The 27,679-nt window shown below is 44.5% G+C and overlaps 1 protein-coding gene across 1 annotated transcript in view; it reads left to right on the top strand.

Annotated features, from left to right (window-relative positions):
- Wdfy2 (WD repeat and FYVE domain containing 2) overlaps positions 1–27,679 on the top strand; it is a 151,984-nt gene that overhangs the window by 118,884 nt on the left and 5,421 nt on the right. The window contains exons 6-11 of the mRNA XM_052732983.1: positions 3,029–3,141; positions 12,518–12,644; positions 20,474–20,579; positions 23,760–23,861; positions 24,981–25,111; positions 26,968–27,076. Of these exons, the coding sequence (XP_052588943.1) occupies positions 3,029–3,141; positions 12,518–12,644; positions 20,474–20,579; positions 23,760–23,861; positions 24,981–25,111; positions 26,968–27,076 (688 nt within the window). The remainder of the gene's footprint in view (positions 1–3,028; positions 3,142–12,517; positions 12,645–20,473; positions 20,580–23,759; positions 23,862–24,980; positions 25,112–26,967; positions 27,077–27,679) is intronic.

Below are 27,679 nucleotides of genomic sequence, written 5' to 3'. Positions count from 1 at the left end.
CTAAACCCAGGGTTTCACAAATGATAGACAAGCAGTGCCATTGAGTTACATTCCTGACTCTCTCCATGTCACTTCATAGTTTTTATTTTTCTAGGATATTTTATTGCAGTTTTAGATTCATAGAAAAAAATTAAATATTGAGATTTCTGGTACTCCCCATTTGTTACAATTAATACACTTATGTTGGCATGTGCAACTTGTATCAACTTGGTGGACTTTAAAAGCACCATGGAAACAAATATGTAATCATATGTTATATGACACTATTCCTGGGGAGATATGAGCAATTGTCTACTCGATCCAGGTAGGGAGCAGACGATAGACCAAAGTGAGGATATCTCCAGAGTTCAGCTTGGTGAACCAGTGAGTTTTATTGGGCCAGGGATTATTTACAGGACCAGAAATTACTCAAAGACAGCTGCGTACCAAAAATCCATTCCAGCCAGATGACATCTCCTGAAAGTTGGAAACCTGGAGCACACTGTGCAACCTGCGGGCAGCTCAGCAGGTCGGAGGCTGTCTCAGGCAGCTCAGGACGAGCCTCTTTCTTCCGGGTGGCTCACTGGTCACTGCTTCTTGTAGGTGGCTTAGCTAGTTCCTGTTTCTTCTGGGCAGTTCAGAGGTCTGGACGTCTTTTAGGACACAATTGTGTCCATCGTGTTATCATGCAGCTGGTCTGGAAGTGTTGCTCAGAAGTCCTCTCAGCTTCTGTATGCTTGGGGAGGGAGGGACTGAGTGAATCTGGTCTTCCAGATTCTTCCAGGATCTTCACTTCCCAAGATTTTAAACATTTAAACATCCCAGAAGGATGGAATGTTTCACCTTTACAGCATCTCTGTCATAAGGAATTTCTCTGTAATGTGGAAGGTCTTCTCAGATTTCAGAATGGTTACACAGCAGCATACCTATGAAGGATTCTAGAGTAGGCTAATTGCTATGAAAAGACACACCCTAAATTCGAGTGGTACCAGTTCATGGACTGCACCCCCCCACACACACACATACACTGAATGAAAAGGAGAAAGTGAGCTGTGCACGTCAAAGCTGTCGGCTTACTGACTGCATGCAGTGTGGCCAGCTGCCTCCTGCCCCTGTCATTGTGGACTGTACCCCCTGGACCTGGGGTCACAGTAAAGCCTTCCTAAGTTGCTTTCGTCAGATACTTTGTTACAAATGAGGTGAAACAAATAACTAATGTGTGTCATTATCACCCAGAATCCCTAGCTTTCTTCAGGGTTCACTTTTGCTGTTGTATGTGTGTGGAGTGTGGATCTGAACAAAGGTGTCCACCACTGTGTTGTCCTACAGAGTAGTTTCACCGCCTTAAAATTCCTTTAGTGTTCTGCAACACCGAAGGGACTGTGTTCTTACCCTGGGAGCCCCCTCCTAACATTAGTTTTGTTTCCTGTTGCTGTGGTAAAAGACTCTGACAAAAGCAGGTTAGGGCAGAAAGGTTTATCTTAGCTCTCCCAGTTCAGTTCACTGTGCTGTCGAGGCCTGCCTGTGTATCTCTGCAAGTCTCCTTTGCTAGATAAGTGTCTCAGGGACTTGGGCTGGTAAGAATTCCCATCATTAACCAGTAAGAGTGGCCTACTGTGCTGGAACCACACAAATGAGAGGGCTTATGCCAAATGGCTGCTTTCTTTCTGAAGTCTGTAGTCCTGGAGAAATGGTTCATCAGTGAAGAGTGCTTTGCCGTTCATCCATGTGGATTGAGTTCAGATCTCAATACCAGCTGTCAAGGGGAGGACTCATAGATGCTTGTAACTGCAGCTCCAAGTGATCTGATGACTTACTGTGGTCTCCACAGGTGCACATGCATGCAAGTGTGTGTGATACACATACTAAAATAATGAAAAATACAGTATTAGAAGATAAAAATCCTCCAAAATGAAAACAGAATAAAGTGGATGAATGCTAGGTTTCTGTGTGTCTTGAGTATCTGATTGTAGACTCCTATCATAGACCATTTGTCTCTCTGTCAGTACTCACACTTTAAAGAAATTTTATAAGCCAGACATTTAGCAGGTGCTGCCTCTAAAAAGAGCAGTCACCATATAAAAGACAGGAATTTTTCACTCAGTAGTTCAGCAGCCCTCCTGGGCAGACTACATGCTGTAACCAAGTCATAGCATCTCATCTGTACATTCCTCACAAATTTATCACATCAATAAGGGGAAAGACTGATCAAAATAAATTATATGAAAATAATAATAAAAATTTTAAAAAATGAGAACAACAACAACAACAAATCTAGATGAAATGTCTCACCTTTAATTACAGATCATGAAAAGTATGGTGAGGGTCCACCTCACCCACATAAACCACACAGAGTTACGGGGGAAAGATGCAGTCTGCATGCCTGAATCAGGAAAGGTGCACGCCTCTCTCACCAGACTGCCTTCAGGCATGCACAACTGAAGATGGCTGAGCAGTGGCTGGTCAGGCTGCTACAGGGCTGTCAGCACAGAGCTCCTGCCATGTGCCCAGCACTGAGGAGTTCGCAGTCAGCAGCACCTAAGGCCGACGAGCAGGAGGCAGCCCTGACATTACAGCAGCTGCAGGTGGGAACGTGAAGGCCTTGAAACTTCAAGGTGCTGAGAAGGTGTTTTCATTAAAGCATGTTTTAACACCCCTCTCAAAAAAACAAAAAACCTTTGTAGTATATTTTAATATCTGGTAGCATTGGCTTCCTATTGCATGTTATTTTTATTTTCAAAGTATTACCGTATCTTCTTGCTTATTTATTTTTCTGTATGGACTTTGGAAAGAACATGCCGAGCTCCAGAGAATGTTGATGTTTTTATTGTGGTTATATTAAATGTATAAATTAATACGATAAGTCATGTTGCATCTGTCTAGCAATATTGTACATCCTTCATTATCTTGAGTCCCTTTCATGTCTTCCAGGACCTGTCTTCAAGTTCTGCTAGCATGGCACTGCATATTCCTGGTTAAACTAATGTAGAGTGTTCTGTTTTTACTCTCATAAATCCCCACTTTATACTCCTTAATGATTACATGATAGATTTGATGTTGAAACCCGTCATGTGTTTATTGGTGATCACTCGGGCCAAGTCACTATCCTCAAACTGGAACAAGAAAACTGCACACTGCTCACATCCTTCAGAGGGCACACAGGTAAGATCTGAGAAAAGGCTGCCATCACCTCAGCTTAGTCTGGTCCTTCCATGTTTGAAGGTGGCAGAGAACAACCTGGGCTTGGGCAAAACTACAGCTGATACAGGTACACTTAGTTGATTGTGAAGTGCTTCAGTAAGAGGTAACACCAAAACAAGTTTCTCCACGATTCAAACAGAAGAGAAACCGTTCTCTTGAGAATGTTAAGCCTTTCCCGTTGCTGTGGAGAAAGCCAGTGCTGGAGTGTGTTGAAGGGGTGCTTGCGACCATGTGGCAATGGTTCAAACCCCAGGAGACTGCTAGGACACTTGTCCTTTTCACGCTTGAAGTAAGAAAACAGTGTGCAAGAAATATTCCCCCCCTCCCGGAGAGAGGAAAAAGAAAGCCAGACTACATGAAAGGGGACAGATTGGTCTTCCTAGTGGGCCTCAAGTGTATAACCCCTTACAGCACTGGTGTGCTCAGGATTATCTACATAAGATAAAAAATAATCATCCATAATTCTGGAAAGGCCTGAATTGATGGCAGTAATGGATACAGGCTTTTTTTTTTTTTTTTTTTTTTTTTTAATAGCATTGGCTCCAGAAAATGTTGATTTTGGAGAAATGTGCCACTGCCTGGTTTATGTTTGCTAGTGGGCTTTGGTGTTTGTTTGTTTTCAGTTTTTTTGGTAAATAACTAACTCATGCTTTAGTGTAAAGATAATACTCCATCTGGATGTCATAGAAAAATGAAAGTAGATAGGAAAGGATGTTTAATTGAATAGTGTCCATTTAGTCATAAGGGATTTGCAGGGGTGGGGGAGTGAGGGGGCCAGAGAGATGGCTCAGCAGTTTTAGAGTGCTTGCTGCTCTTGCAGAGGCCTCAAGTTCAGTTCCCAGCATCCACATTGGGTGTCTCCCAACTGCCCTTAACTCCAGCTCCAGGGATCTGACCTGTGTGTCTAGACTCCAGTAGCTCCTCCCACTGCTTCCCAGTGTACCATGTCTTCAGCTGATAGCATTCCTCCTTCTTGGTGATCTGGAGTGTTAAGGTTCAGGCTGACTGTCTACCTTTTTTGCTTTCGAGAACCAGGAGCCCCATCTACAAGTCACTCTTGAGATTTAGACCATCGATGCCATTGCAAGGGCGTGATTGCCATCCCCCTCCAGCCTCCTTCTTCAAAAGCTGCCGTAGCTTTTCAGTGGTTTATTTCTTGCCTATTCTGTCCTCTGCTAGAAACTGAAACAGACTTGTCTTTTGTTTCTTTTCTCTTCTGTATGGGAGCAGCCTTCCTGTGGGCCCAGGCAGATTCTCAGGATCCTCACACCAAAATGGACTCCCTTTGGACAACAGTTCCTCTCCAGTTATTGTTCCACCTAAGTTTCTTGCTTCTCTGTTGAGGAAACAACGGAACCCTCTTAATCCGTACCCTCCTGTAGTCGTTCCCATTACTCTTCTAATTCTGTCCTTAAGTTACAAAACTTGCAGCTACTATTTTAACCGTCTTGTTTGGTGGAGCTGAGTACATTTGGTCATAGTGCTATTATCACCATCCATCACAGAACACTTCATCTTGTGAAGCTGCAACCCTCCACCCTTAGATGGCAGCCCCTCCCCATCACCCCTGGTTCTTTCTGTTAAAGTGACTACTCCTCGTGTGGGATCATTTAGTACTTCTCCACTTGCAAAGGGCTTGTTTGCATGCAGACTGTAGCAGCTAGTTCTTACAAGAATGCCATTCCCTGGCTGCTCCCAGGCCTTCGCCTTCTAGTTCCCTTCCAGCCTAGAGGCAAACATCTGGTTTGTCTCTGTTATCTCATTTGAATTGCTCCCCCTGAGGTGGCCCCTGGTCTTCTGGGATGTGTTTGAGACCTTGTTGTGTTTAACATTGGGCAGCATTTTCCATGGTGACTGTTCCTGTTCCTCGCTGCTCTTGCTGCCTCCGTTCATATCTGTGAACTAGCCTCTCCCACCTTCCCTCTGCCTCTGGCTGCTCTCAGAATCTGCACATCTGCCTCGGGTCCTCCTCTCCTGACCCTTTGCTCCATGGTGTGGATCTCAATGGATTCTCTCAGTCAGAAAGAAAAGCACAGTTGTTGTTCTCAGATTCCTCAGAGCCCACTGAGAGCCAAGCTATGCTGTAATGGTGCCTGGTAACAGAGGCCTGGGAAAGAAGCACCAGGGACTTCCAGGCAGCTCACTTGGCGGGGTGGGGGGTGGGGTGGGGGGGTGTTGATTGATGGGGGAGGGGGCATTCAGGGAAGCTGTTGCTTGACCTGAAATCCTAGGGAATGAGTGAGTGTTGATTCTTAGGGAGCACCCAGAGGATGTCTGGGAGAATGCCAGCACAGTGAGAGCACAGAGCTCCAAGAGCCTATCTGAGCACTGCCACGGCTGCTCACCCCTCTGAGGCTGCACGTCTCTGTCTGAAGCGGGAGTGGAGGCAGTTGTGGCAAGTAGCCAGAAAGAAAGCCACAGTCACTTCAGATCCCTAAGGCTCACCCTCCCGACTTACTTTGACATCCTTGAGAAACCGTGAATGAGTTTGAAGCCAAGAAACAGAGGCATCCAATCCCCTGGAGCTGGAGTTGCAACATTCTGGTCTCTTGTAAAAGCAGCATGCACTCCTAACTGCAAAGCCATCTCCCCAACTCCAGAAACTGTCTCTTAAAATGAGGTGCTGATGGGAGGAAGGGGGAGCGGGTAGATTCAGGGTTAAATATAGGAAGTTGAAGATCATCACAGTGGGGGCTAGAGTGTGCTCAGTGGGTAGGGTACTTACTAGTACTAGTGAGGCCTGGGTCTGCTCTGGGAGCAGGGGGTTGTGGGGAGAGTTAGCCTGCTGACTAACCAGATTGGAATAGGCAGAAGTGGCCACTTGACTCAGTCAGGGGTCCCCTGAGTTCTTTGTCATTATCACCAAGTCAGCAGGTGTGAGAAACTGTTTCTGCCCTCCGAGTTGTTGGCTGGATGTGGCTGAGAGTTTTGTGTTTTCGCATGCTTGCTGTAATGTAGAGAGTTACTTAGGTGTTGGGTCTTAATCATTCTATAGTTTAAAGCATTCTCATCTCGTTTTTATCATGCAGCATCTTTGAGGCAGATTGCATGGCTCAGGAAGGTTCTAGCTCACAGGAGGGCAAAGGTAGTCACTGAGATGGAGAATGCGGAGAGGAGCCTCATCATTGGCTGCAGCACAGTTTGCTCAGCTCACTGAACACCCAGTTCACAGTGTTAAGCTCTTCCTATGTAGGAGGCCTCTTCTGTGCCTCAGGCAGTCCAAAGTCTTGGAAAGGGGTTTTTATAAGGACCAAACAAAGACCAAAGCCAGATCCATCAGAGGAGGAAGGTGTCTCATCAATTGAGACCTGACTCACACATAGAGGTCTTCAATGTTTGTGGGTGGATCCATGGTCATTCTCCCCATCATTCTCTTCTTTCTTGGGGAGTCATGGCCATTGGTCTCATTGTTCTCTTTCATGGGGAGCCAAGGCCACTGGTCCCATTGTTTTATCATGGGGAGCCCTGGCCATTGGTCCTATTGTTCTCCTTCATAGGGAGCTGTGGCATTTGCCCCATCATTCTCTTACGGTGTAGAAAGTCATACAGAAATGTGGAGTAGTGATGGAACCAGCAAATAGCTGTAGTTTCTCATCAGTGGAGAGTTAGGAAACTAATTTTGTGTTCTTAGCTCCCTCTGCTGGATTTCTTTCTGGAACTAAATGTCAAGTACCATGATTCTTTTCTGAAGTAATTTCTTCATATACATGTCTACTAAAAAGCTCTAAATTGAGCTGAACAAATCGGGAAAATCTATTTTGACCACTGTAAGTTAATAGCATCAGTAACATCTTTATTTGTATGATTTTTGTTTTATATGGTAAGGTCTTGCCGTGTGTCTCAGACTGGTCTCAAATTCATAGCGATGTTACTGCCTCAACCTCCCAAGTATGCTGGAATTACTAGTGTGAGTAATGTACCATGCCTAGTCCAAGAATTGTTTTAATTAACATGAACATATGAGAGACAGGAGGGTCTGAATGTAATCTGTCAAAGTCATCTAATTCACAAATAATTAAACACCACCTTATTCATTCACTGTTTAGGAGAACCAAAAGGAGTAGTGTGAGCCGGGCGGTGGTGGCGCACGCCTTTAATCCCAGCACTCGGGAGGCAGAGGCAGGCGGATCTTTGTGAGTTCGAGGCCAGCCTGGTCTCCAAAGCGAGTTCCAGGAAAGGCGCAAAGCTACACAGAGAAACCCTGTCTCGAAAAACCAAAAAAAAAAGGAGTAGTGTGGCTGTTACAAAAGCAACAGAGAAAACCAAGAAAGTCCTGTGCACATTTGTATCTTCAAACAATTACATTGAGAACTTTACCTTGTTAAATGTACACTTGCACCCAGATCTCTCTGTGAGGTCTGACTCAGTGTGTGGAGACTGCCCCTTAGTTGATGAACATTGGCTTGTTCTCTGTGTGAATGATGCCAGTGTGTGGAGGTCAGTAAAGCAAATGTAGTCTTTGCCTCCACTCACCTACAGTGTAGCCTGCAAACACATCAGACCGATAATTGCAGGTAATTCTTCAAGATGCTCTGTGGGCAGAAGTGCTGTGAAGCCCTGATGGGCTGCTTGGAAGCAGTAAGAGAGCCTCTTTTGTGCAGCTGGAGAGATGGCTCAGCAGTTAAGAGCACTGGCTGCTCTTCCAGGGACCCAGGTTCAATTCCCAGCACCCATTTGGCAGCTCATAGCCATCTATAACTCCACTTCCAGCAGATCCACTGCCCTCTTCTGGCCTTTGCAGGCACCAGGCCTGCACATGACATTTATGCAGACAAAACACCCACACATAAAATGAATAAATAAGTTATACAGGGGGAAAAAAGAGAAAGGGGAAAGCTCACAGGGGGAGCTCACAAATCCTCATCACTTAGACCTGGAGTAGTAACTTTGGTGACGTTTTATGTAAGAAGCACAGTGGTCTGAGCAGGCCCTCTGTTAGCCAGTTATTAGCCTGCCCAACTTACTGTGGAGGGTGTGATACCAGATTCTGAGGAAGTTCTTCATCACACTTGGGCAGACCCAGCAGTTTCTAACTCTAGTTCAGTTTTGCAAGGCTTTTGTACATATCTCAAAAAAATTAATTAATTTAAAAATAGTTCACTAAGCATTTTGGTAACAGGTATTAAATTTCTAAAAACATTTAGACTCTGACCCAGTTCCACGTTTGATATTCTTGTCTATGTAAAATAAAAAATGTGGAACAAGGGGGTGGAGTTACACAGCTACCCAGGAGGCTAAGGCAGGGGAATCACTTAGCCAGCTAGAGACCAGCATGAGCAACCAAGTCCTTGTTGTTCAAAAAATAATAGTAAAGAGAGGCCAGAGAAATGTCTATGCAGCAGTTAGGAGTGCTTGCTGCTCTTGTAGAGGACTGGAGTTGGTTCCCAGCGCCCATGTTAGGAGGTTCACGCCCACAACCGCTTGTGATTCCACCTCGGGGATCTGACTCCTCCTTGTGGCCTCCACAGAAGCCCACATGAATATACACATATATACTCATGCACATAAATTTTAAAAGCTGAAAACAATAGTGAAAGAAATGTGAATAGTTTTTATTGAAATGCTTATCTCTGCAAATTTATAATATTCACTTAAAAGTTGAGGAATCCAGTAAGTAAAAGTAACTCAGGATGCATACACGTTGTAGGATGTTACCCCACCAGTAACAATTACATTCATAAAACATATACAGCATAGATTTTACGTTTCAGCTCCTGTGCTGGTTTTGGTTTGGTTTTGCACTGTGGGCCTTGTGCATACTGGGCAGGTACTCTACCACTGGTCGCATCCCTGGCCATTTCATCCCATTTTCAGTGTACAGTAGTTCAAGGAAATATTTCTGTAATGACCTAACTTTATAACAGAGCCCATCATCCATTAAGTCTCTGAGTTGATGGATCTTTTCAAACCATCCTTTCTCACAGTGCCCACAGTTGTTTAAATTTGATGTGCTTCTTTAAAAAATCGAGCTATCCATTTTACATGTTTTATAGAAAAAGTCACATCTGTCACCTTGCTTTATTTGTTTCCCTGATTGGGAAACAAATGGCCTGACTTCAGATTCTCAAGCATCCCATGATGAAAAGGTCAGCTGGGTGAAGGCGTCACATCAGCAACACTGCTTACCCAGGAAAGAGGTGTCTCAGCCCAGCTTCATCTAGGAGGAAGGCCAAGGGCATTCACTCCTCCTCCTCATCATCACACAGCTGCTGGCTCATCTGCCCATGCAGACTGGGTATCTGCCGAAAGCCAGGCGGAGGTGCTGATGAACGAGCCACAGCTCTGGCCTCCAGAACCTCTTGTCTATGAAGTGACAGCCACTCCGGGGGAGGAGGTCTGTGAGCAATGAGGGCAGTGGCAGGCTTGCCTCTAATGACATGGGATTTAGGTAAGGTTTGGCATGAAGTGAAGAAAAAAGGTTTCAAATTTTCATTTGTCTGCCCCTCATTCTGCCCTGGTGATGTGCTTGGCTGCTGTTGGGGGGAAGGTGGAGTGTGGTAAGGGTGAGGGCCGGGTTAACCACACATTGCTAGGGGAAGTGAGGTTCATTGTGAACAGGAGTGTGTGCAAGCAAAATGCAATGCACGGAGCGGAAGAGGCTGGTTAGCAAATCCATAGCAGTGGGAGCGAGGGGGCCCCTGTGACCTTAAAAGAGTCTGCTGGGACAGTTAGGAGAGAAACTTCCCTAATTGGGTAGCTATACACTACAGCACCTGAAGCTTAGGCAGTGGTTCTCAATACTTCCTAATACTGCGACCCTTTAATACAGTTCCTCATGTTGTGCTGACCCCCAACCATAAGATTATTTCATCGCTACTTCAGAACTGTAATTTTGCTACTATTATGAACTGTAAGGTAAATATCTGTGTTTTCCAATGGTCTTAGGCAATCCCTGTGAAAGGGTCAGTTGACCCACAGGTTGAGAACGGCTGGCTTAGTCCTATGTGATTGGTCCAGTCAGTTCTCATCCAGTAGGTAGTGAATAGTGGTAGTGATCAGAGTAGTACCACCTTCCTCACTTCGTAGGGGAGTGTTGTTCTGGTTTCCTCTCTGCTGCCCTATAAAACATTCTGATTTATGGGAGGAAAGTGTTTATTTGGCTTATGCTTTCAGATCACAGTCCATCATTGAGGGACATCAGGGCAGGAACCCAGGCATAAATCTGAAGCAGAAACTGGAGTAACACTGCTTGCTGGCTTGCTCACTGGCTCGTGATCAGCCAGCTGTTGTATACTTCTCAGCACCACCTGCCTAGAGATGGTGTCACTCACCATGGGCTAGGTCCCCTGTGTTAACAAACAAGAGAATCCTCCACAGGCATGCCCATAGGCCAGTTCAGTCCAGACAGTCTTCAGTTGAGGCATCTCCTCTCAGCTGACTCTAGACTCTGTCAAGTTGACAATTAAAGCTAAGTAGAACAAGGATACTAGCACTTAGGAAATAAGTGATTTATACAGGATTTGTAAGTTCAAGTTCCCAAAGAAACAATTTCTACCTCTAATGTTGTCCCTAATTATACCTAATATCCAAATATAAAAACATATCACAGTATTCTGAAATAAAGACATGCAAATAACCAGCAGTTACAAAGGAAAATGCTCAATATCACTAATCACCAGAGAAATCAAAACCACAGTGTAGTGTCCTCTCTCTGCAGGTAAAATGATATGCTGGCTAGTTTTATGTCAGCGTCATGAAAGCTAGAGTCATTTTGAAGGAGACGCTCTCAATTGAGAAAATGCCCACACCAGACTGGCCTGTGGGCAAGCCAGGGGAGCATTTTCTTGATTGATGATTAATGTGAGAGGTCCCCGCTCATTGGGAGCAATGCCTCCCTGGGCTGGTGGCCTTGTGTGCTTTAAGAAAGCAGACTGACTGAGCAAGCCATGAGAAGCAAGCCAGTAAAAAGCACTCCTCCAAGGTTTCTGCTTCAGGTTCTGTTTCCAGGTCCCTGCCTTGCTTGAGTTCCTGCCCTAACTTCCCTCAGAGATGGACTGTGGACAGAGGAAGATGATAGAAACCCTCCCCTTCCCATGTTGCTGTAGGTCATGGTCCTGGTGCTGTGTCACAGCAGTAGGAACCCTAGCTAAGACAAATGGTATTGATAAACAGTAGCAAGTGGAGCAAAGTGTGGGGGAAGGTACTGCACACTGGTGGGAGAATTGTAAATTATTTCAGCCTTTATAGAAAGTATTGTGGAGGGTCTTCCGAAAACTAAAACTAAACTTACTTCTAGGCATGGTGGTACATGCCTGTCATCCTTGTTTGTACATCCTGTACATGCTTGTTGTTAACTCAGGAGACAAAGCCAGGAGGTTCATCAAAAGATCAAGGCCAGGCTAGGCTACACAGTAACACCCTGTCTAAAAAACAAATGAACAACGAATAAAATCTCACATGATCTAGCTACTAAGGTTATAGTCAAAGAAAATGGAGTCGGTATACCAGAGATAGCTGCCCCATTGTAGAATTCCTCATATAACTAAGGGGTGGGAACAGACTACCTAATGTATTATGAATGGATAAAGAAATTGTTATATGCCTACACATATGATTGAATACTATCATGCCATAAAAATGGATGAAATTTGTCAACCAGATTGGATGGGTTAGAGGACATTATGTTAAATGAAATAAGCCAGACACAGAAATAAGTACCATGTGATATCACATGGAATTTTAAGACGTTGGCCTCAAAGAAGTAGTGGATAGGTCAGTGGTCCCCAGTTGGTCAGTGTATACCAAATTGTAGTTAGAAAGAGTAAACTCTGATGTTTTGTTGCACAGAAAACAGAATGGTATTGTATATCTCAAAGTAGCTGGGAAGGATTTTGAATGCTCCCATTGATGAATGTTTGATGAGATGAATATGCTAATTACTCCTTTGGTTTGCTTGTTATATGATGTACACCTAAATTAAAACATCACATTGAACCCCACAAATATGTATAGTTATTATGTGTCAAGAAAGGAAGAGATCTAATTGAGCATTTTAATTCTCATTTTCTTCTCGTTCGTTATTGTCAGGGTGAGGAGTAGGTAGTAGCTAAGAAAATGTAGTTAATACTTCCAAACAATTCGATATTTCCCTTAGAATTACCAGTGAATTGCCCTCTGTTGTTTATAGTAGTTGATTTTATGCTATATTACAATGGATGTGCTGTTTACAGGCCAAGTTTTTTTTATTTTTGGAGCAGTTTTACTTTTCTGGGGCTTACTTACCCACTCATTTAACAGATACTTAATTCAGGAACTGTGTGGGTCCTGATGGCGTCAAGACCCCCTTTCGTGGTGAGGCTGTTGTTCTTGACTAACCCTGGTGTGTCTGTTCTCTTAGGAGGGGTGACAGCGCTCTGCTGGGACCCAGTGCAGCGCGTGTTGTTCTCAGGGAGTTCCGATCACTCCGTCATCATGTGGGACATCGGTGGGAGAAAAGGGACAGCCATCGAGCTCCAAGGACACAAGTAAGGCTGAGGCGGGTCTTCCATAAAATCTCACAGCAGGCTCCTGGATGAGGTGGACAAAGGCACAGGGCAGGCTGCTGCGGGACCTTTGCTCCAGAAGGTGCATGTCAGGGACACCGTATCAGCCAATTTGACTTGTGTGTACAAAGGCTGCTTCTAGCCACTGAGGACCCAAGCGTGCTTCTGAATGCACACAGTGAAATAACAGCTGTAAATAAACTCAGAGCAAAAATTAAAGCCATAAAGAATATAAGTGAATGTTGAGAGTGAGACAAAACATTGTGAAATACGAGTTGGAAGCCTGTGAAGTCTCTGTACAATTCAGGCTTCTGGCAGCTTGAGGAGGGCAGAATTGATATCCTTCCATGCTTAGTACCTCGCCCAGTACTTTAGTCCAGTTTGCCCTGGTTCCTGTGTGGTTGGGTTAGACCAGTAGCTAATGTGTCTGCTGCTGACCAGCAGGCGCTAGCTAGACACTACAGCTGTGAAGTGAACTTTGGCCAGCCTGTGGCAGCTGATGAGCTCTGGCGATGTGTTGTTTCTTTTCTGCTTAGACTCAATGTGCCTTTTTCTTCTTCCTCTCTTAACCATTCCTGGTTTTCCTTCCTTGCCCCAGGATGACTGGGTCAGTGTTGATGCAAATCAGGGATGCCGTTGACTTTAGGGACTGGGCACACTGGCATGGGTCTGTCCAGTCAGGATATCGAGATAGTGCCTCATGTCTTTTGTGTTACAGTTCTCACCACCTCTTGCAGCAGCTCAACATTGTTCCTGGAAGGTCGTAATGGGGCTGACAAAATCCCAGGCATAGTCCCTCCACTGTGCCTTTCTGATGTGTCACTGTGTTAAACACACAATGCCACACAGGTTTGTGTCCTGTGTAGCCAAAGTAAACCGGGCTGTACCCTCTGGGTCTGTACACTCACTGACGGAATCACCTGACACACCTGTTTTCAAAAGCCTGTCTCCATCGTTAAGACAAACTTTATAAAGGTCTTGTCAAGACAGAGAAAGTGACTGTTGACGTTGACGAGTTTTCGTGTCCAAAGGAAGAAAGCTTAGAAAAGACACTCCCGTAATGTTATCTGCGTTTCAGGCATTTTGGTGTTTTGAGTCCCCGTGGCAAGTGGAATGCAGTCGTGTTCCAGGCTAGCTCTGTGCAGGGAAAGACAAAGGACGAGGCTCCAGTTTGGGAGGCAGTTCAGATTCCTAAGTGTCAGCTGTTAGTTTCACACATACTGCAGACACGTAACCTGGAGGTGTGTTGTGCCAGGCCCACTGTATCTTATACAGCAATGCCACCTTTTGGTTTGTTTTTTGAGACAGGGTTTTGCTATGTACCTCTGACTGGCATGGTATTCACTATGTAACCCAGACTGTCCTCAAACTCATGGAAGTCCCCCTGCCTCCAGCTCCTGAGTGCTGAGGTTACAGTATGTGCTGCTGCCACCTTTTGCTTTAGGTCTTTACTTATTCTTAGAAAAATACCTATTGTTTCCTGACCAGCCTTAGGACTGTAGTTTTGCTAGTAGTGTTTTCTTAGACCTAAAACTTCTGGGAGAGTTAATGTACTTTGATTTCAAGCAGTGGAGAGCTTGTGTTGCCCTTATATGTTGGGACCCATGATGGACTTGAGCAGGAGGGTTCGTGAGGCCAATTACAGCCAGGATTCTTAGGTACACACAACTCATGTTCTTCCCCTTTGCATAATTCCGACTCTTACTTTACTTCCTGTTTCTCTCACCATGTGTAAGATTTCCCTGTTGAGCACCCTTAGCCTTTTGGGAGTCCAGTGTGGTGGGACATGGTGGGATTTACCAATAATCCCAGCTCATGGGAGACAGGCAGGAGGAAAAGGTGTTCAGAGCCATCCTTAGCCAGCCTGGGCTACTTGAGATCCTACTCAAAAGAAAAAAAAAAAAATACATGTGGAGGATTTGAGTTTACCCCCCCCCCCCCCACCCCGTATCAAGTAAATTGCACCTGAGGCTATGAAAAGAGAAGCGTTCTCAACTTGCCCTCTGCGTTGGAGGAGCCAGTGAGGGTGAGGTCAGCATGCACAACTGCTTCCTTTTAAGTCCCTGGGATGTAAGGGCAGCATCTCACTGCATGCTGGGAACATTAGAAGGAGCAGTCTTTCGTTTCTGATTGTTTCACTAAATGCATAACAGGCTAGAATCCTGTCGTAGAAGGCAGAGCTGTGGTTTTTGTTTGTGTGTGTGTTTTCCTTTATCTTTTGTTTTGTTTTTTGAGACAAGATTTCTCTGTTTAGCAGCTGTCCTGGAACTTGCTTTATAGATTGCCTAGAACTCACAGAGATCCACCTGCCTCTGCCTCCCAAGTGCTGGGATTAGAAGTGTGCACCACTGCCCCCTGGCGGCAGGACTGTGTTTATCAGTTAGCATTCAGGCTAAGGTTAGGAGCACTAGCTGCTCTTCTGGAGGACCTGGTGCCAGCACCCACTTGGTGGCCCAACCAGTCTGTAACTTTAGTTCCATATTTGATGTTCTCGTCTGGCCTTTGCAAGTACCAGGCACACAAGGAGTGCACAGACATAAAATGAAGTTGAACAAATATTTTAAAGAATTAAGGTTCCAGAAGGCCTCATTCTTTGAAAGGCCCACTTCCGTTTTCATGTTCTGCTGTTGCTGCCTTCTCTTTCTTTATGAATCTTGACAAGAAGCCAGCCCTATATTTTCATTTTGCACTGATGCAATCATGTTACATAGCTGGGTCTGGTGGGCCATGTTTCCTCTAGAACTGCTGAGAAGCATGAGACTGTCCCTCTGAGTATAGTGTTTATAGGAGGCGGATCTCCGTGCTCAGGGAAGCACGGTTTTCATGTACTCATCAGAACACATACGGTGTGTATGTGGAGGCCCTCATCCACAAAATAATAATCAGCTTTGAAATGCTTTCTAGTATAAGCACTCTGGTGGTAGCAGATGAAACATGAAGAGAAGAAGGTTTCTTTTCATTCTCTCCCCTAGTTTTTAATTGTGAGGTAGTTGAATTTTCAATCCTTAAATCAGCAAATCCCCAAGCAGATTATTATAAAGCTTGAGGCCTGCCGTTTATCACTGGGTTCTACTCTCCTGGGCTGGAAGATTAACAGCCCTGGAGCCTCCTAACACATTTGTTGCTGAATGCTGCCACCAGCTGTGAGTGGTGAAGCACTCCTTCTGAAGGACCTTTTGGCATTGCAGGATCATTGACATATGTCTCAGGATGCCTTAACAAAGTGGTTCTCAACCTGTGGGTCACAACCCTTTGGGGGGTTCAATGACCCTTTCACGGGGGTCACATATCAAATATCCTGCATATCAGATATTTATATTACGATTCATAACAGCAGCAAAATTACAGTTATGCACTAGCAACAAAATAATTTTATGGTTGGGGGTCACCACAAGATGAGGAACTGTATTAAAAGGTCACAGTGTTAGGAAGGTTGAGAAGCATTGCCTTAACAAATGAAATGTAGTTCAATCATAGTTTCCAGTCTGTTCGGCCAGGTAGAGGATGGATTCCCCCTCTTGCCCTTGAAAATCAGAATGGAGGCGCTCCCTACCTTTAAAATCCTGACTTTTGAAATGAATGAATGTGAGTTATTTGATATCAGCCATTAGTTACTAAGAGAAGTGCTTTGATGTAACAACTGATCTGAAGGGAAACCCATCCATAAGCAGTAGAAAATGCTAAAGTGAAGGCTGGGGCCAGGCTGAGTCCGTCAAGTGCTGGCCACACAAACTTAGGGCCCGAGTTTGGTCACTAGGACCCAGCTAAAGAGCTGGGCGTGGTAATGTGTTCTTGTAATCATGGTGTTGGCGAAGCAGAGAGAGATGGGTGGCATCGCTGCCCAGCCAGTGTAGCCGTAAACACAACAACAACAACAACAACAACAACAACAAAAGGTGGAAGGCTTCTTAGGAATGATCCCGAAGTTGACCTCTGACCTCCACATGCATGTCACACCCTTCCCACAGCTGTGTACACATGGAATGCCCAAGTTCATCTGTGTGTGGAGATACAGCTGGCTTTTTCATGGGTTGGGTGGGGACTGGGGCTAGTGCCATCTTCACTGGGCAAGATTTTGGTACTGTCGTTTTTGTATAATGCAGGGTTGTAAAGCAGCGGTCAAATGTACTACTCATACAGACCCTGTAGAATCCAGTAGCCCAGAAAAGTGTGCGAGCTCCCAGCTGACACAGTGTGAAAATAGACGCCATCATCTCATTTTGCCTATTTCAAGCTTGTTGATCTACTTGACAGCTCGTCTGCCCCAACTCTGTGACCAGAATAATGTATAAAGCTCACAAACATTGGCTTGTTTGCTCTTTTTTTTAAAATTGTTTTTACTTGCTGACTTTTAGAAAGTCTTGCTGTGGAGCCCAGGTTGGTCTTGAACTCAGATGATCTTACATCAGTCTCTCTAGTGCTGGGATTACAGGTGTTGCCACAACTCCTGGTTATGAAGGGTTACTTTTGATCACAAGAAAGATAGGGAGAAAGGCAGGCTGTCCTCATAAAGTGTGGCCTAATTATTTCTAGTTTTGCAGTGAGTACCAGTGAACCATGCATTCCTTTTGAGGCATGCTCTGCCTGCCTAGATCCACATAGCATTCTGTTCACACACAAAATACTAACTTCGGCCTGGTTATTGTTACAAACTTGTTAGATGGATTTTTTTTCCTGAGCTTTCCTCTGTTCCTTGCTTTGCCAAGGCTGAGAAGCCACCCCGAAAACTCCTCACCTAAGGCTCCTTCATTGGTAAATTCCTGGTGTCCAGCATCCCAGTTCCTGGTCAACTACATGGCTTTGTACTGTATGGTCCTGACCAGTTCCTAGGAGGGCTATGTAGACCTTGGCCTCATACACTCTTAAAGTGGCAGGGCACTTTTGATTCAGTGGGCATCATTCTCAAATGTGAAAGAGGCTTGGTTGTGCGGTTGGTTTGTTGTGTATGGGTGTGTGTGGGTGTGTGCATGTTCATGGGAGGCAATGTATGTGGAGACAAAGGGTTGATATTGGGTGTCATCCTCAATTGCTTCTTACTTTTTTTTAAGATGGAGTCTCTCACTGAACCTAGAGCTCACTGATCCAGCTGGGCTGGCTGGCCAGAGAGTCCTGGGGGTCCTCCTCTCTCTGCCTCCTTAGCTTTTATGTGGGTGCTGGGACCTGAGCTCAGCTCCTCATGTTTGTGCGCTAAGTACTTTACGGAAATCCCCCCATTCCCTGGGGATTGATTGTTGTAGAACCCATGGAATGGCTGTGTTACCATGAACATTAAGGGAAGTCTGAACAGGTTGAAGTTGTGGACAGTGTAAGATGGACTGTTTTTTAATGTTTTGATTTAGATTATAAAAGTAGAATTTACTAGACTGTAAATTAGACATGGCTTAAAGGAAAAGCACAGACATTATTACATATCCAGAAAATAAAATACTAAAATACCGATGGGATTCTAGACAACACATCCACAATTGGTGTTCATTTTGTTCTGTGAATAAGCTGTAATTCTTACTCTGCTGGATCCTGGGTTAGTGGTGACTGTTCATGATGCCATCTGTCACCAGAACAAAGTGAGCTCCTGTAATATAAGAGAATCCTGATTAGTCCGCTGCACAGTTTAAACACTGTCAATCAACGTGATGACACCCAGTAGCCTGTGTAGGATCTGTTCTTCACAATGTCAGTGTTTTCAAAGACTGATAGATGTGTTCTTTTTCTTGAAGTACTGTAGCCATCCTTTTTGGAAGTCTGACTTGACCTTCAGACGAACATCAGAGTACTACAAAGGATATCTGTAGCCTCTAGAGACTTAAGGGCTTAATGATTACTATGTCACAAGATAGCCTAGACTGCCTTGGAACTTGGTGTAGCCGATCCCATCCACAAATTCATAGCAGTTCTGCCTCAACCTCTCAGTGCTAGGATTACCAGTATGAGGCACTATGCCTGAATTCTATTTTGTTTTTTCTTCTTGTGATGTTAGATTTTGAATCTAGAGCCTCACCCATACCAGAAGCATTCTGCTATTAGTCTCAGCCCAGACCTTGATTCTACAAATAAATAGTAACACATATAATGCAATTGTGTGTTAGTAATGTTTAATGCAGGTGTACATAGTATCTCATTTTAAGGTGAAGGATCAGATCTTTATGGTTTTCCAGGACTATTGTGTGCTATTTTGATCACATTCTGACAATAAAGCTTTCTTTGAATCAGAGGGTGGAGCTAGCTACTAGCTGACCAAAATTAACCATAGAGGTTTTGGAGGACTGAGGACAGATGGAGATACAGGAAGTAGTAAGACTGGGCTCAGAGAGGAGCTTAGGCTTTTGGCTGAAGGAATGGAAGAGATAGGAGGTCACTGATGGCTTCTCTGCCTCTTCTCTGATCATTCAGGTTCTTTGATATTTGACTCCTGATTTTTATTGATAAAGAATAATTAGATAAACATATCACGGGAAGTCTTTTGGGAGAGCTTTGACATAAAACATCTTGAAGATTTTACTTTTTCTGAGTAGTGACTCAGTGTAAAAAGTAAAAATCAACCTGCTGAATCTGGGGTCCTAGGCTAAGATAGGAACACTGGCTATCTAAATAAAGTAGTAATAAGTACCTTAACATTAATACCGAAAATCACACCATTTTAAAGAATGGAGCCTTCTTCACAAGTGAATGCCCCTCATCTCCCTCCTTTCTTTAAAAAAATAAAATCAAGGACATTAGTCACGGTAATACAAAGATCCAGACATAATTCTGAAAACAGACTGCATCTAGGCAGTTCCACAGAGGTAAAGAGTACCCTTTCACACTGGTCAAGGGCAGTAATCAGCACATCAGAGAAGCAGTTGCAGCTGAGTAATGTGCCCAGCCCTGTAATGGACTTCTTCAGATACTGTAAAACAGAACCCACCCCTTCCTTCCAGCCCCCCACCCCACCCCACCCTTGGACCATTTGGCATTCTTCTTCTCTACAAAGTGTACATCGGGTTTTCTTGAGCTAGATGCTGAGTGGTCTTAATAAATGCAGGAAACTGTGAGTATCTGACTTTTGCTGAGCTCTACAGTAGGGTGAATCTCAAGAACATCAAACATTGGATTTTTCTCATCACATTTTCTGTTTTGGAAAATTATTTTTCCATTTAATATGCATAATGTCCAAGTGGAATGTATTCCTCATTGCAAATTTGAAATGAATCTGTTTTATTCTCAGTTTAATCTAAAAATACAGTAAATATTTTATCCGTGTTTTAAACCAAGTAAGTTTTAAAAGTAAAGGGAGGCCTCCGGACAATGGACTTGACCCTAGGACATCTCCCTCCCAGGCCTGAGGTTACAAGTCTGCATTGCCACAGCCAGCCCCCGCTGACAGAGTCTTAACTACTCACTTTCACTGTAATAATTACCAAAGTAACTAGCCGATATTTCATGGAGAAAACCGGGAGGAGGGAGGATAGAGACAATTGAGAACTGCCTTCTATAAGCATTTTAGAGACTAGCAAGGAAATGCACCAGAGTTTCCACTATGACATATAAACTCCCTTAAGGGAGAATTAACAAGATGTTATAGTCAGTTCAGCAATCATCTCTTATTTGAATGTTGGTAACTGACCAAAAGTACTTTCTCGTGAACCTGAGAAGACTAAAACAATGTTTAAACTCATGTTAGGTCTGACTGTTGTGTGTTGAAGAGTCTGTAAAGATTCCAGCTACTCGCTGGAGCTCTGTTGAATCCGAGTATTGTCTGGCTCTGATGGGCTTTCCCCTGTGGAGCATGTTGTTTGCCCCGAGCGGGCCCCAACCCTTGGTTTCCTCCACAGTGACAAAGTCCAAGCCCTCTCCTATGCACAGCACACAAGGCAGCTCATCTCATGTGGCGGAGACGGTGGCATTGTCGTCTGGAACATGGATGTGGAAAGGCAGGAGGTAAGTGGCACAGTACTCTGGGTGAGGCCTGCAGCGCTGTCTCTGCCCCTTCCTGCTTATTTCTGTAATGATTAAACCCCCAACTAGGATGCAGTATGTCATACGTTAGAAAACTCCTGAGGAGTCAGAGCACTCAGTTTGGTTTTAATGGAAATACAGGAACCAATATTCTTGTGATTGTTTGTCGTGTTCTAAATAGTCCCAAACACCATGCCTTGTCTTCTTAAGCACAGATTCAAATCTTGCCATACCACTATTGAAACTAATTTTGCTTTTTAATCTATAAGCATTTTAGCAATTAATATGTTGACTGGACATTGCCTGGACAAGTATTTTGAACTTAACCATTTCCTGTCGATGTGGAATTATTCTAGGTCAGCTTTCCCTTTGACAGTCAGCATTCTTGTCATTTATTTCTTGAAGGGTGTGAGATTAAATAGAAAAGCACACTTTATAAAGACAAAACTTCCCCAGTTTTTTCCATCCCCTCACCCCAGTCTCACTCATCCCAAGAGAGTCACTGGTATTACCCACAATGCTATGCCTTCAGATGCCAGTAATTAAATGCTTAGGAAGATCACAGCTCTATTTTGTGGAACCATAAATCCACAGGAGTTCTATTAGTAACTAATTAAAGTGCTCCTTAGTGGTAGGAAGCAGGGAAATGTAGAATATTGTTTTTGAAAAGTACACTTGGCACCATCCATGTACTGGCGGGGGACCATTACAGCACATGCTGGTCATGTGAAGCAGGCTCCCCTAGAGCTGGGGATTGTGTCCTGGCTTGCTTTGGGTTAGGGACAATCAGGCCTGATTCAGGCCTGGCTTTTGTGGGCCTTGTTTTGTTTTTAGTGGAAGGACAGCCCAAAGGAACATAAAATTTGTGTTGTTTCCAAAGATGAAAGTAGGCGTTTGGGAGCCAGCTTTGAGCCATTTTGACATGCATATATATGAACATTCAGTACTTGCTGAGGGGTTTAAGATCTTGTTAATTAGAAGCTCTGATGAGCAATGGGAATGATTTCATCCATCTTTTACAAATACCATACTTCGTAAGCATCTGGGAACTGCTTCCTAGTTATGACAGAGGCTGTGGGATGCTAACAATAATGAAGTTTGTTCTAACCTGAAGTGCTGACAGGCTCTCTAGAAAGTTCATAGTCTATTAAATGGTATAAGTAATGAAATTACAGTTAACACTAGTAAGACGGAATGTCAGTGCTGGGTATTGGGAAGGGATGTTAGGACTGGCTGTCAAAGGAGGGTCCAGTGGGCCAGCACATGCTATTACTTGGAGAGTCATGGGCTTTACAGGCTAAGAAAGACAAGGAGTAAGCAGGGTGGGTGTGAAAGGCTGCTGGGGTGTGTCGGTGCTGATGGGAAGTTTGCAGCAGTCAGGCATACGAGTTGCAGATGGAAGACAGTGTGGGGCAGGTGAGGGATTACTCTGCATGGCTGGATGCAGATCATTGCGACATCAGCCGGATGCAGGTGCTAAACGTGTTTGTCTATATGGCTAATGAAATCAATTGCTTATGTATTATTAGGTAGAGTACATACTCTGTAGAAAAGTTGGAAAATACTCATTAACAAATAGAAAACAGGTTTGTTAATCATGAAACCACCATCCAGAAATACCATGTTTACAGAATCTATAACTTATCTAAGACTCTCCATGTTGGCAAACAGCCATCCTTCTGTTTTCTCTACAATAACAAAAATTCTTTACACAAAAAATGGAATCCTATCAAATGTATTAATTTTTCCCCTCTGAATACCTTCATCATAGACACCTACTATGATGCATTTCACACCCAGATGTGTGTGAGTGTATATATGAAAGTATGTGTGGAGAAAGAAAGAGAGAGAGAGAGAGAGAGAGAGAGAGAGAGAGAGAGAGAGAATGTGTGTGATGTATGGTGAGTGGAGGGAGGGTGGTATATATGTATGGGGTGTGTGTTTATGATGTATGTATGAAATGTGCATGTATTAGAGCATTAGTGTATCGTCAGATGTCTAGGTGTGTGTGTCAGTGTGTAGTATATGTGTAAGATGTGTGTATGTCTGTATATGAGTATGTATGGTGTCTGTGTGTGAGTGTGTGGGGTATATGTTTGTGGTATGTGTATGTATGAATATATGTTTGTGTATGGTATATATGTGCGTGCATATATATGGTTGTGTATGGTGTGTGTGTGAGAAGAATGTGTAAAAGTGTAGATGCATATGAGTGTGTGTGGCATATGCACAAATAGTACTGTACTACAAGTCTAGTTCTCTCTCCACCTTCTGTCCCAGAACCATTTTGAGCTCTTCCCAACCTGCTCTAGCTCAGTGATACAGTGCTTATTAACATGCATGAGTTCCTAGGTTCAATCCCCAATACAACACTTACACTTACACATGCACTCAGCATGTATGCACATGTACACATGTAACACGTACACAGCACACACACAAAAGATCTGCTAAAGAATACCTTTACGCAGAACATACTATTGAACCCTGTCTGACTTAATTTAGACTACTTACGTCAGGGATACATACATACATACATGTATACATATACATATATACACACACACACACACACACACACACACACACACACACACACACACACACATATATCAATTAGACATCCGGATATGTCATTAGAGAAGTGGGACTGAAGTTCTCAGCATGATGCTCAGGAGCCTGCGAAGAATGACATGTGTCACTCCTCCAGCTTCCCCTCTGCCATCCTGAAATCGCACTCAGCCCCCTCCGCCTCTTCTCCTCCCTTCCTGCTTTGGGTCTCAGTCGACTTCCTTCTACAGAGATCCCAGCCTATGTCAGAGCCTCTGGTCTAGCTCACCGGCCCTAGCCTGCCAGAGCTTCTGTTCCCTCCCAGAACACTGCTTCCCTTAGGCCTTCAAACTCTCAGACATTTTGATGACTAACAATATCCTCGTGACATCTTCCCTAATAAATAATAATCTCTGTGATTTTAGGTTTTCTTTATTCAGCACTGTATCCCATCCTCAGGGCCTGACAGTTAGCAACCCTTCTGTAACTACCTTTGTGACTGAGGATCAGCTGTCTCTGACACATAAGTCCTGGTTCTGGAAGTCTAACCAGTGTCCACGGTCCTTTGTCATACTGCTTCTCACTGTGGCTGCTCTTGCTTTATTTGACAAGACCCCTGAGTGGTTGGACAGTGACTCCTGCCAAAAATGTGACCAGCCTTTCTTCTGGAACTTCAAGCAAATGTGGGACAGTAAGAAAATTGGCCTAAGACAGGTGGGTGATGTGTGCTCTCTTAAGGTGCGGTTATCTGGAAGTGCTTAACCACATAATCATAGAAGTAGTAGCCCCTGGGTGGGAGCTGTAGTGGACCCAGGGATTTTATAGCCGTGACACCTAAAGTCTACTGCAGCGCAGCCCCTCCCTGAGGTTGGGTTTCCTAGTGGTCTGTTCTAAGTGCTTGAGTGGTACAACTTTAAAGCTCTAATGGCATCTATTGAGGTATGCCTTAATATTAGAGGTGTCACAGTAGCTCATGTTGGCTCCAAACCATGAAATACGTGAGGATGTTTACTTCTTAATTATTCACTTTCCCTCCTTCTGACTTGGTTTGAGTTGTTTAGACCTGTTTATAACAACATTTTCAAAGTCTGATTCTATGGTTTGGGTTGCTCTTCCCCATGGAAATCAAATGTTAGGTTACCTGGGTTGAACACTGATAGAGTCGAAGACAAATGGCTAGTCAGAGGTCATGCAGATTTGTAATCTCTCAAGGTAGCATTTCCTCAGTTCGGCCAGCTTTAAGATCTGGCCGTTGGGTACTTCCGCTGCGTGCAGCTCACAGCAATGGTAGGTGAAGAGGTTGGGGAGCGGGAAACAGAAGAAGGAGGCATGCTTCCCAGAAGCCCTACTCTGATCTGAGAACAAAATTAAAAGGAGTAGAAATCTGATATTCCCTTGGTGGGCTTCAGGACACTGTTGTGTTGTGGTAGGTTGTGTGTTGTGTTGTGTTGTGTTGTGTGAGTGTGTTTATGTGTATGGTATGTAGGGTGGTATGATGTGATATCATGTATATTGTTTATTCGGTGAGTTACTGGGGGAAAACTATTTTTCTAATCCTTTTAGCACTTTGTAGCATAGTCAAATCATGTTAAGTATTCTGGTTTACCTTCGTCAAATATAAATTAAGCCCTTTTACCTAAGACACGAAGAAGTCCCAGTCTGGCTGCCTGGTGTCAGCCTCCCCAGGGCTGGGATTGTAAGGCTCTGTTATAATGGCCTACTATGGCCAGCTCTGGGGCACTCTGGCCTGGTGTCCTCACCCGAGAGCAGCTGGTTTACTGGTGTGCCAGGGCTGCAGCCAGAGCCATGGCAGCCTGTTTCCTTTTCCTCCAGCACCACTGCCGGAAATGTGGGAAGGCCGTGTGCGGCAAGTGTAGCTCCAAGCGCTCCTCCATCCCACTCATGGGCTTTGAGTTCGAAGTCCGGGTCTGCGACAGCTGCCACGAGGCCATCACAGATGAAGAGTAAGTCCCACGCCCTGCGCCCTGCCGGGTCATGGACAAAGCCCAGCCTAAGCGTCCCACTCCAGAGCTAGTCTACCTGCCTAGTCTGCCGGGGGTGTAGTACAGACAGATCATGCAGGAAAAGCCCTTGTACTACCAAGAGGTTTCTGTGATCATGAGAGAGAGAGAGAGAGAGAGACAGGTGAAGAGGGCATAGGCTCAAAGAACCACCTGCTGGGCTCTCAATAATCTATTGCAGATACTCTCAGGTAAAGCTGCCTGCTCACCCACAGAATCTCCCCGGGGAGCTAAGGCCAGGATTTGCCTTGGTGCCCAGGCTGCTGTCTTTACAGATGTTGGGTCTCAAGGGCTCCAGCAGTTGTTAGGTTCTGGAAATAATTCCAGGTGCCCACCACTCAGCTGGTGCATTTTGCCTGGTGTCCTGAGACCTTAGCTCTAATTGGAATCAGCAACACTAAAAATTGAAACTACCCCCAGACACTATCGAGATGCACAGAAACAAGTTTTGGCCCCCATGAGTTTAGGAGGATAACCAGTCTCCAGTCCTCCCAGCACTCTGTGGTACAGTCAGGTCACATCACCCTATCAAATACACATCAAGATGGCCTTGCTCAAGTACTTGTTCATGTGCACTGATTATTTGCCCACTCAAGCACATAATGAGATTAATGAGAGTTCTAATCATTGAAGAGAACTGAGGGGGGGCCTTAAAGATGGCTGAATCCAATTCTTCATTTTATCAAGACAGAGCTGAGTCTAAGAAATTCCAAGTTAAGCTGAAATCATTTACAGTGATCATTTTACTACTGAAAGTCTTTCCTGTAGATTCAACTAAAGCCAAAAGACAGTTGTCTTCTGAGTGCTCACAGCAGTGTAGAGACCCTGAACCACGATGAGGAGGTCTGCTTGGCCTGCCCAGCTGCACCTCTGGTTCTTCTGCTTCATCTCTGGCAAGCACTCTAGACCTGCCTATAGAGTGCTGAGGCAGCCAGTGGGCCTCATCACTAAAATCAGCAGCAAAACCACAGGCCCAAGGACACAGAACAAGCAGTGGTGTGTGTGTATGTGTTAAGATATTATTTATGTTGCTTGGACATGTACACACACACACACACACACACACACACACACATGAACACGTTCATATATATTGCTTAGTGGAATTTTCGAATACCATTTTGAAAACTTGTATTCGCATTTACAGCAGTGGGAAAGGAAAGAAAATATCGGTGTTTTTCAGTTTGACAGACAATGGTGTCTTGGGCATTTTAACAGCCACACCTTTGAAAACAGTAGGCCAAGCTAGAGTATATTCCCTCCTCCTAAGCACAGACTTGGCAAAGGTGCTGTGGTCTTTGAAAGAGTTCTTTAGAGCACAGGTAGAGATTTGCATGGATGCCATCACAACAGAATGCTTTCCTGAAGGCTTTTGGGGGCATTCACCTTCCCTATTCTGGAGACCAGAAGAATCATTTTCCCTTGTTTTCCTTGTTAAATCATGTCATGGCTAATGAGATGGTCGGTGGATGGAGGTGCTCATGCCTAGGCCTGAGAGCCTCAGTTCAGTCCCTGGATCCCACAGGCTGACAAGAGAGAACCAATTCCTGAGAGTTGTCCTCTGATCTGGACGTGCGTGCACACACACACACACACACACACACACACACACACACACACACACACACACACACACACACTGAGTACTAAAACGGTGTAACAGATCACCCAGGAGTGAGAGCAGGAGCATTTCTAACAGTGAAGCAGTGTTAGCCAGGACACTAAAAAGGAGGATCTAAGTCATCCCAGATCCCTCTCATTCATGTGCCCCCCTCTTACTCTGGTATTGCTCCTTCCAGACGTGCGCCCACAGCTACCTTCCATGACAGTAAGCACAACATTGTGCACGTGCATTTTGATGCAACCAGGGGATGGTTACTGACTTCTGGAACTGACAAAGTGATTAAGGTAAGATGCCCTCTTGTTAAGTTTCCTATTGTGGGCCTTGTATACAGACAGGAGGATCTGAGAGGCTGTCTGTGTGCGGGTTATCCGCGGAAGTGAGCATTGTCAAGAGCCCACGGCACTCATCACTCTGATTTGCAGCATAATTTCCTTAGGATATGATCTTTAAAAACCAATACTAGGAACCTATGGAGATTGTTCAGTTGATAAAGTGCTTGCAAGGACCTGAGCATTTAAAAAAAAAAATGTAGGCATGATGACAATGCTTTTAATCACAGAGCTGGGGAGGCGGAATCAGGTGTCTCCCAGAGGACTAGCCTAGCAGCCTAGCTTAGTCAACGAGCCATGGGTCTCAGTGAGAGATGCTATCTCAAAAGACAAGTTGGATGGCTCCTGAGGAACGGTGATTGAGGTTGTCCTATAATTTTCACACACACTAGACAATAAGTCGCATGTGCAAAAGTCACAAACGTAACATGAGTGACAATAACCAGGATTCCCAGAGGGAGGGGAGCTGCTTGGGAAGCTCTAGGAAGCAGGTGGTCTTGAACTGAATGTAGGTTGGAAGGCAGACCTGGAATCAGTCACCAAGTCATACAGAAGCTT

The sequence above is a fragment of the Peromyscus californicus genome, unplaced genomic scaffold (genome assembly GCF_007827085.1).
Source record: "Peromyscus californicus insignis strain IS unplaced genomic scaffold, ASM782708v3 Scaffold_12__1_contigs__length_115047231, whole genome shotgun sequence".
Classification (NCBI taxonomy): Eukaryota; Metazoa; Chordata; class Mammalia; order Rodentia; family Cricetidae; genus Peromyscus; species Peromyscus californicus.
This window is presented reverse-complemented; position numbering and strand designations above follow the sequence as displayed.